Raw genomic sequence first — 10,841 nt, forward strand, 5'->3', positions numbered from 1 at the left:
TTTGAGCGTTATGCTCTGAGCTAATGTTTCTGGTGTTATGTGAACTAGGTGCTCGTGGATTGCCGACCTATTTAATAGTCGTGTTCAGTGTGGTGTTTGGAGTCCTGCTGGTGTTAAATTCACTCGGTTGCTTCTTTGGATTGAAATGGAAAAAATGGCGAGGCCAGACAGGTAACTATAATGATCTTTTCATCTGTGGATGTGAAACTGTTTCCTCCGTTGTCACTTTCTGGCATTATAATGTCCCCATTCCTCACCAGAACTCTAAAGAGATTACTCCAGAACCATGATGCAATTGTCAGCTCAGCTTCTCACTCTCTTCTCATCTCTCTGTGTCCCTCTTTCTATCCGTCTATCCTGTCTCCTCTCCTTCTGCTTATTCTCTAAGCCTCTACCTCCTGCCACATTCATCCTTCAAAGCTGTCACTTCTGTGTTGCGTCCATATCTTTTATCTCATTTGCTAGCGTTATGTCCTCTCTCGATCTCTCCTTCTGTCTCTTCCTATTTGTTCTTCACTTTAACCATCAGGTCTTCCCCTCTCCATCTTTTATTTTTCTACTCCTCACCTTCCTCTGCCCTCTGGTTTTTACAGAGATTTTGACACTGACGTGTCTTTCACTCACTCTCACTTTATGGCCCCTCCATTGCTCTGATCATTTTTGGTGCTTATGAGATGATGCTCCTCTCTTTAGGTTCTTATTTCCTAACACTAAGCCTCTTTCCTCCTGTTTGTGTTCCCACTGCAGGAGGTAGAGGAGGCAGTGTGTTGGATGGAAAGAAGAGTGAAGAGGAGGGGTAAGTTAAGGCCCTGCAGTAGAAGTAATAAAGACACGCACATACAATCCACTCTAAGAAGTCTAAGGCCTGATCCATTGGCTGACCTAGCTACTAAAACAGCCAGGCGGGCAAAACAACAAGCCTCTGTCAATATCTTTTCATATTAGTATAATCAAACTTGCACCACAGTCCTGCAATAAAAGTGTATTTAAAGCTTAATGTATGCATTAAAAAAGTGCTATATGTGCAAAGAGTTTAGCATGTCTGGGGATTAAGAGTTGAATCCAGAAAGTAAAATTAGATGACACAATCTGATTTCTCTGTGCAGGTCCAGTCAGTCAACTGTAAGCAACTCCAATAAGTATGAGAGCAGAGAAAAGATCAACGCCGCAGCCCAGCGCACCCTCCTCATCGACTCTGGATCTGAAACAGACAGCAATGTCTACGAGAGCTATGCAGCGGTGAGAACAACAGAGAGAGGAGGGAGAAAGGGAAGAGCAGGATGAGAGAAAGAGAAAAGGGCAGTAGAGAGGGTACACAGGGAGTAAACAGATGAGGGGAGGAAAGAGGTTAGGCAGGGGGTGATGGTATCTGGCAGAGGAGGAAGTGGAGAATTCAGCCATAACAAGGAAAATGGATAGATAAACTAATGAAACCTTTAGCTGTGCATAGAGATGGAACAAAGATCAATACCTCACAATTAGCATTCAAAATGCACATCGATCTCTGAGAAATTATCATTTTGTACTTTAAAAAGGCCAACGAGGATTTGAACCTTGAGGAAAACTGTTGAGTGAGGTAGAAGAAAACAGATAGCTTCGTGCTGTCAGGATGGGGTATAATGAAACCCCAAATCCCCACAGAGGAAGGCTTTATCTTTTACCTAATTTAAAAGAGTACATACCTGTAAGGGTCAGCTCAGCCAAAAAACACATTTTCCTCTCTCCCTGTAGTGGGATCTGGCCTCGAGTGCAGATAGTTTTGGTTTTATTTGCACAGGTTTTGAGATATCTACCCCTGAGATTTCTGCATACACCCCAAAATAATGGAGGTGGTCCTCACAGTTCTGAAAACAGCACATCTCTTTCTATAAATCACCATTAGTCTGGATGTTCCTCTTCACTGTCAACCATTTTCAAAGGGACTATATTTTCTTCAGGAGCTCCAATTAAAACTTCACAGCAACTATGTCCACCTATGTTGTGCTGGAGAGGAGCCAGACACCCACTACAAAATCTCAGAGAAGGATGCACAGTATAAAGACCTGTCTAAACCTATACAGATATTTAAAAATTAATATTTCCCGGTGTTTAATAAAGGTTTCTGACCACACAACCTTAGTTTTAGAAAATGTATTTTTCCACACTAGAATACAAAAAACATCTTTAAATGCTCACCAGCATTTCTGCTGTCTCCCTTCATTGCAAAGGTAGTAAAGTGCATAGGCTACCTTTTTCCAAACACATAGTGATGATCTCATCACTGTTAATTCTGTGGATGTATAGAAAAGTGGATACAGCACTGGAAGCTAAGCCCCCTTCTTTCCTATCAAAGTTGTTCAGTGGCGCATCAACCGAAAAAGGTTCAACTGCATTATATAGAGTTGCCACATTTTTTTAATTTGGCAACTACAAAAATTGGCTTCAAAGCCTGGCACACTTTCTGGCAGCACTCACCTAAAGATGTGAGTGATGCTCATGACATGTAAAAGTTTGCTTTCCACTTCTTATCCACTCACTCGAAATTGTTCCACCATCTGCTGGTTCGACCAGGTCTGATCGAAAACTGCAGTAGCAGAGTTTAAAATGCAGATGCTGAGGTGGACCAGATAACATTGGGGGCAGCGGATGCCTCTGCTTGTCTGTGAAGGGACCACTACTAAGTCTAAGTGTAGAGTTGTTATTCGACCAAGCATTGCTAACAAAACCTAAACAAACTGGTAGTCGGCCATTGTTGTTATTGTATCTAGTCATGCTCATGACATAAAGCAGCAGTGGACATTTGTCAGTTAAGGAGACTATAAGGTTTCCCAAACGCTCCCTTTTCCATGTCAACACAGATAGAAAGTAACTGGAGTTTTCAAATATCTGCACCAAAGAACGCTTTTTCAAAAGCAGTGACCTAAAGCTCTGTTTGGGTGTGAACATGAGGCCAAAATGTAGAAGGAAATATCTGTTTACACAAATATCTGTGTAAGTGTAGGCAGGTCCTGAAGGAAGGCGAATTTTTCAAGAGGCTGTTGACAAAATAATGTAGGCCAAAGGACCCTCCAAGAATTTCCCCCTGCACTGATGTAACACGTGGCTTTGCCATTTACCTGAAGTCACTTGAGGTCAAAGTTGGCCTGATGCTATCTCTTCTGTTTCACTATTTTCAGGGAAGTTCCCATTATTATTACCCCACTGGTGACTACATGCCACCCCTCCGCCCACTCTCTGAGGAAAACGTTAGGCTTGGTGAGACACAAATAAACCCTAGAGTAAACAAGGTAACAAACAATGAACACCTCATATTCAAAATACAAAGCAGTATCTGAGCCAATGGGGAGCTAAATTTGTCATTGTTTGAACTTGCACCAAACAGCTTGGGCCAACTGGAGTACTCTGTGATTTATTTTAATATTCGCCACTAGCAATTATTCATGTCTTTCTTATGTATTTCCATTTGCTGTTCAAGATGTCACCCACCTCCCCGTGGACTCTAACAGCCATCTGTATGAAGATGTAAGAGAATGGGGACCATACCAGGACATCCTGGCTTCCCCTCTTACTTCCCCTGCATCCTTGTTTGACCACAAACTGCCTCATCAAAGGAGTGAATGGAGGCCACCGACCTCCCCTCAGGTCTGTAAACAAAACTCCAACCTATGATGAGAGCTCCCATTTGATATGTGATCTACATTCTTTATCACAATTCCACTGAAAATAAATCGTCTATAAAGGTGCTGATGTGCTGTAGCTTTATCACATGGTATATAACACTAACTGAGATGCAATCTGTCTCTCAGCAGGGTTCTGGGAGAGTGGGAGAATTCATGGATGTTCGACAGCAGCAGAAGGATTCGGATCTTCCCTTTGAACTACGAGGCGAGTTAGTCTAGAATGAGAAGGTCAGAACAAACAGATACACTACAGCAGGGCTTTTGACTGAGCTGTTGTCATTGAGTGCAGTATTGTATAGCAGATATTGAATACAATTTCTTTCTTTTTAATTCTTTTTGAATGATATTGCACTTTGTCACCTTGAATGTACCCGTCACAAGATTAGAATGTAGCTGCAGTGCTCAGATGTGGTATAACACGGTATTTCATTTCCAATTTTTCTGTGTAAATTGTTAACATTGAGTGTTTCCCTCGGACTGAGTTGACCTGCAGTAGGGGAAGACAAAAAGTGAGCAGAACTATGCAATCTAGACATGCTTTTTTCCCTCCACCGGCTTATTTTCTTCCCCCTCTGTAATCTTGGTCGTCCCTTGACCACATTTTGTTCTTTCACCTCTACCCTCTGTCTTGGAGCCAAGTCACGGTCACTACCCACAGTCCCCCCTCCTCTCCTTTGGCCTGCAGGTAGACATGAATCAGTCAGTTAGAGACAAAAATGGACTGACAACACTGTGGTTGGCACTGAGACACAAGCAGCACAGACTCACAGTGCCTCCTAAGCAGACAACATTCTTTTTGACCCATCTGATGTCGACATTTTCAAACATGTATCTGAACGGGACCTGGTGACAGTGGCCTGTCCCTCCCCTCTCTGATACAAAGAGTTTCACAGTTTGTCTGTGGGAATCCTGACAATGGGATAGTACTGAGTGGTATTTAGCATGGTTATGTCTTTTGGAGGCAAAGCCATATCTAGGGCCGGACTCTAATCCTGTTTTCTCTCGGATTGAAGTTGAGCTCACAGCATCAGTGAGAGAGAGAAACCGTGCAGGGAATTTGTCTTGCTGAGAGTGGACAGTCAAAGACAGATAGAGTCAGGAGGAGAGGCTAAACTGCTACTGTGGCTACTGGTACAAAAACATACTTCCCTCTTCGTGTGGGTTTCATTATTGTTCAAATTATAGTTCAAAGAAAAGGAGTTCAGTATAGCATTACACTGTAGCCAATAATTCTAATGTTTATTTATAGGGCATTTTAAAAACCAGAGTCATTTCACACGAGACAGCAAATTAAAATTGACAGTAAAATCCAATATAAAATCGAATAAAAGAATTATTCATTTTTACAACAAGATAAAACCAATTCTAACATAAAAGAATTTTTTTTAAAAAAGGCTATAAAAATCATGAACCTCGTACCATGGTGTTGCCCATAGTTTGTGGAGTCCATTTTGAAGCCTCGAGTATGGTATTTTAACCATTGGTATATTGGGGGGGGGGGGTTTAGAGCCGCGAATGAGTTAGGGGTGGATCCCCCCTGTACAGTTATCATGAATAGGAAAAATTAGCTGTTGAGACCAAAACTGTGTTTTGTACCAGGCTGCAAACATGCTTTTTTTCTGCTGTAAAGTTAGCCGTTTTAACATAAGGGTCTATGGGGATTGGCTTGCTTCAGGAGCCAGCCTCAAGTGGCTATTACAAGAACTGCAGTTTCTTCTTCTTGTTTCACTTCTTGTTGTCTTCATGTTTCATCCCTGGAGGTTGCCGTATGGTTACCATGCTCATGACAGGTGCTAATACACGGATGTCAGGAAGGTATCACGCAGGCCCCTAGGAAGTGCACCAGGCTTTGATGCCATTTTTTCATAGTGACTGAAGTTTAACATCAACTTCTGCATCCTTCACACGATGCCATAGGGTCAAAAGATGCTTTTTCACATGGACTTACATTGTGAGGGATGTTTGTAAATAAGTGGATAGATTTTTTTTTTTAGCATCACAACCCTCACAAAATGACTTGTTTTACCATCAGATCAAGTCTGATACCACTTGGAAAGTCTGTAAGAGCAAGATTAAGTCATTATATGTACCCATGGTATAGTGTTTGTCCGATTCAGCGTCTTTGTTTGTGCCTGTTAGGAAGCCAACATTTGCTATTTAACACTAAAGTACAGCTGAGGCTGATGGGAATGTCTTTAGTTTTGCAGATATCTTATATAAACTAAAGTATTGGGCATTTTAGATTTTGACCTGCTGGTGCTGGATGAAGTCAGGGAAACACCAAAGTTGGTAGGATTTATCTTGAGGGGAACATAAATGTTTGAACCATCTTTCATGGTCATCAATCAAAAAGTTATGCCATTGCCATCCATTGAGCCCTACTGCTAGTGTGGTTAGAGATCTATAACACATGCAGCATGGATTTAAAGGCACTTACCAATATTAATGTCTTTAGTTTTGAGTCATTTTGCAACATAATCCATGCAGAGGATGCAGAATACATAAATGCCCCTTTTCCAATGTCTGTTCGGGGTATGGAATAGAGACCATAAAGAGGTCTTGAGATCTTCCAGAGTATTGGCCAGCACTTTTTTGCATGAGTAAGACACATTGGTAGTATGGGAGCTTGAGTACACAGTATATCTGATCATTATACATTACTGATGATGTGCATTTTTAAGAAACTGTGTGTAGGATTTACTGGGATTTAGTTGCATATATCGGTGAGGATTGCAGATTGCAACCAGCTGAAAACTCTACTGGTTACAATTTCTTTGGGGGTTATTGTTCTGGAGGCTTTTACCAGAAGCTGGTGTCTTCCTCTCCAAAAGAAACAGACCAGATGATTTAAACAGGTAAAAACACTGAATAAAGTAGTTTTACGTTACAAATCAGTGTTTCTCTGATGCTGGCATTTCGGAGATGGTCTGCTAATATGTGCTATACTTTTTTTCTCAGATAACTTTAGATCCAGATATTAAGGAGTTTTTTTTGCTGACATTCTTGTGGTGGAGAGGCAGCAAACTATAGTTGCTAATGCAAAATTTAAAAAACACAAATCTATAGCCAGTGTCTGGTTTGTCCGTTCTGGGCTACTGTAGAAATATGGCCATTCAACATGGGAAGATCCATAGCCAATAACCGGCTAGCTATAAACAGCTCATTTGAATGTAAAGAAAACACAACAACTGATTATACACCAAAGACATACATATTACATTAAATTACATTTTTTCCAATATATCCCCTAAATCCTACACACTGGGCCTTTAAGCTGCAGACTGATGCTGTCATTGGCACACCAGCCTGAGAACCTAAAGAACACATGCAAAAAAAATAGATGGTGTCTTCCTGGATTACAATAACGAGGCTGCTCTGTATATTTGTGTAACTTCGTCTTTTAATGTTCACTGTGCAGAGATCAGAAACTTCCTCAAAGTTTCCATGGCTCTTTTAGGTTCCTGCTGCCTTGTAAAATACACAAATAGTGACTTGGCTCTTGTTATATTCATACACAGAGCCGTTATGCATGCATCCTGTTTCTGCTTCCAACTTCTGCTTTTCCCTCGAGCACGATTCGTCACATCAGTCTCATGAGTACACACACGAAACACACAAATACAGCACAAGAAAATCTTGACTTATTGTTCCTTAATAGAAATGTCCACTTTTCTTTTTTGATAAAGATGATGTGTTCTGGTTCATAACTTGTTATAACTTGTCATCGTGGGACTGAGCTTTACACTGCATCACTTGTTTTTAGTGGTATAACTGTAGGATACAATGGAAATATTTACTGAGAGAGGTGATAGTTAAATCCTGGTGAGGCTGTTGTTGTCCACACATTTGTATAAACCTGCAACATTCTGTTTTCTCAATGGGGCCTGACTGCCTTGAGATAAATCTCAGTGCTTCACAGATCTGCGTTCCCTCAATTAGGTTCACTATTCTCCATCATGAGCTGTCAAGGTATGTTTGTCTCATTACTGAACAATTGTTTAAGTTCCTGTCAAGATGACTGCTGTGTTCATACCAAAGCCTGTTCATGATGCATCATTTCGGCTCAGGCAGGAACGGGTAATCTGCTAAACTGAAGGCTTGACAGCTCAATACTGTACGTCAACTTCTATTTTTCCTCATTTGCCTCGTGAACGTTTTGATATGATGCGTTCAGAAGAATCTCGAGGGAGCTCCAAACATTCAGGCTGCACAAGTGCACAATTAAGTCAAAAAAGAAACAAATAAGAGACTTTAATTACCTCGGCTCTGGCAGTGTTTCCGCGTCCTTTTTACCCCACTCCCGAATGTTGTTGTGGAAAAACAAACACGGGATTGAATAATATCCTTTTATCACTTTAACAGGTTGTGCTACCAGTGGGGAGCTAACTCAAATTTAACTCAGATTTCCGCAAACCCCTGTCATTGCTCTCATTATTCAGATTTTTCAATTTGAACTAAATAGAAATCAAATCAAAAGCAACCACAGGTTTTACAAATTAGAACATGATTTTACTGGCAGTTATTATGACTCACTTTGTGGCTGTGCGCTTCTGTTGTCAGTAATGAGGATGTAATTTGCCCTCCAAGGTGGATGAAAGAATACAACTGAATAAATATAACAGTAGTCCATGAGAGATAACCAGAAAGTAAAAACAATCAATTGTTGATATTGATAAGGGCACATCTGAAAGCATGTTGAAACTAAAAGAGCATCTTTAATTATAGATTACTTTTATAATTGTCCGCAGTGTATGCAGTGCACCATCCCATGTGAAAAGACAAGAGACATAACAAAACAATTGACTGCTATATGTCTATAAGCAGACATGCTTACAGAGCTCAGATAGGCTGCAAGCAAAACAACATGAAGCCGAGCTTTGGATTTTTATCGTTGTTAAAACGCTGCACTCTTACAGTGCACATTTTCCTCCTTTGATATAGTGTAGGCTCCATTAAACAAAATTCACATCCAGACAAGCATTACTCTCCTGGTATTTATCCCCAAAGGTATACAGTATATTCAACAAAAGAAAAATATCTTTCTTTTTCAAGTCTCATTTAAATGTGCGTGTATTTGTTTTTCATATGTAAGCACATTTAAATCCACATTTCCCTCTCTGCATCTCACTCATTTAAATGCACTTACTCCCACTCAAACACAAGGATAAACAGATGACAAAAGGACAAATAATAGAGAATAACAACCGGTTATTATTAACTCAGTCTAAGAGGATATGCTGTACAAATACATTTTGTGAATGTTTACTTTTTTGCATTCATAATTCATGTCATATACTGCGGTTTGTATTTACATAGACAGGTCACTGCTTTTAGAGGACCCCTTTATATGTACCTGTGTCTGAAATGCATTTTCAAATGTTTCTCTACACATACTCTATATGTAAACCTGCATGCATACAATAAAAAAGAAAAGTTTGAGAGCTAAATCCTGTAAACTTGTAAGTAAACAAAATGCCCAGCAAAAGTAATATAAAAAAGAATGGACAAAAAGATCAAATTGAGTGTTCAACTCAAAGTGTTCAATTAAACCAACTACAAATAACTTTAATTTTGTGTTGATTTTGATAGCCCCTACAGACAAAAGTGGTAGTGTTTCCCAAAATGAAGACTGCGTTTCCCAAGAGCACCACTGCCTTCTGTCATAAAGATTTTGAACTGGCTAGCGTGTGCATTTGTTTTGGAATTGATTGAACAAAAAATTTAACAACTTATCATCTCACACTGGTGCAAGCCTGAAGGGGGTCATGCATTTGGATATATGTACGCGGGTGAGAGAGTGATTGTGTGTCTGCTGCTGATCTCACATACTACTGGACCAATCAGCCTAATATTTTGTGTACTCAAGTGTGCCTGTACGGCCAAGGATCTCTCTCCGTTTTACTGACGGTTTTTTATCTTTTATTGACAGCTGACTCCTCATTCCTCATAAACAACCACAAAATCTGCTAAGAACAAGACACATTACCAAGTCTGTTGGCCGGCCACATCTTGGCCTTCATTATCACTCAAAAAATAAAATCCATAGTTTGATCTCACTTTTAATCAGAGCACCTGCAGCTCAATTCCCCACACAATATGTTGTGATCCACCAAACTTAGACACGATACGAGGTGAAAAGGGACTATTCCACAAGGCACAGCTGGGTCATGTGTATTTTTTAGAATGACTGCGATCAGCCCCTGGTGACTTCCTGGTAGAAATCTACACCCAACAGAGTGTACTTCTCCAGTTTTTAATACTAGTTTGTTTTTTTCAAAACACAACAGTTTGCAGGATGCATAGCTTTGAGATAATGTATCTAATTGTGGCTATGTATGATTTGTAAATGTAATATGACGATGGTGAAACAAAGTCAACTTTTTTTTAGTATTGTTTTTACACCTAGGTTTCATGTCAAGTTAGGCATATGTCATAGCTGTCAAGGAGGAAGGGCACCAATTCAAGATCAGTTTTGATTCTTTTAACTTCAGCTTCAGTATCAGCCATAACTACAAAATAACAAAATTTCCTTCTGCTTCTTTTAAACTGGCTAAAACACTATAGAATGCAAAACTTTGCCCCATAAAATGTAAACATAGGCCTCTCTGGTCTGTGATGTAAATAGTTTTGTTGGATTTCGCAAGGAATGTGACCTGGGGACAAGCATTAGCAATAACCAAATAGAACTAGCTAATCTTCTTGCTGATGTTCTCATTTGCTTATGTACCTTAACATAAAGGCATCAGTATTAAACTAAGACTGTTTCATAACCAGTTGAAAACTCCTTGCAGCTACTTTAAAAGATTGACATTCTTGTCATATTTGCGTACAAGCTAATTGATTGGCCACTGATTGGCTGGAAGCATAAAATGGGCGGATCAACAGTTTATATATGCAAATAAGCTGTTTTTTGTATATATGTGTAAAAAAAAAACATGAGATAATAGAGCACTTTTAGAAGCAAGGTCATGATGAAAACTGTTTTAAAGAAAGATTGAACAATTTCTTTAGTGAAACCATAAAAATGTGACGGAGGCCAAACTAAGCCGAAAGCATCCCGAGCACTCTGAACAAAGAGTGTCCTCTGCTAGCGTGGATGAATTGCAGGCTTTGTCTGCTGTAACAGTCTAGGTTTGTGTAGCTCAGTTGGGTAACGCTGTTGGGTCACAATCAGATGCAGCA

At 40.0% G+C, this 10,841-nt stretch overlaps 1 protein-coding gene across 1 annotated transcript in view; it reads left to right on the top strand.

Moving 5' to 3' along the window:
* Window positions 1-9,106, top strand: part of nphs1 (NPHS1 adhesion molecule, nephrin) — an 81,377-nt gene extending 72,271 nt beyond the window's left edge. Inside the window, exons 27-32 of the mRNA XM_088084130.1 lie at window positions 49-171; window positions 748-796; window positions 1,107-1,239; window positions 3,156-3,234; window positions 3,455-3,621; window positions 3,786-9,106. Coding sequence (XP_087940256.1) covers window positions 49-171; window positions 748-796; window positions 1,107-1,239; window positions 3,156-3,234; window positions 3,455-3,621; window positions 3,786-3,878 — 644 coding nt within the window. The 3' untranslated portion in view covers window positions 3,879-9,106. The remainder of the gene's footprint in view (window positions 1-48; window positions 172-747; window positions 797-1,106; window positions 1,240-3,155; window positions 3,235-3,454; window positions 3,622-3,785) is intronic.
* Window positions 9,107-10,841: the final 1,735 nt, after the last annotated feature.

Source organism: Plectropomus leopardus, chromosome 11 (genome assembly GCF_026936395.1).
Source record: "Plectropomus leopardus strain MGB_pleo_1.0 chromosome 11, ASM2693639v1, whole genome shotgun sequence".
NCBI classification, from domain to species: Eukaryota; Metazoa; Chordata; class Actinopteri; order Perciformes; family Serranidae; genus Plectropomus; species Plectropomus leopardus.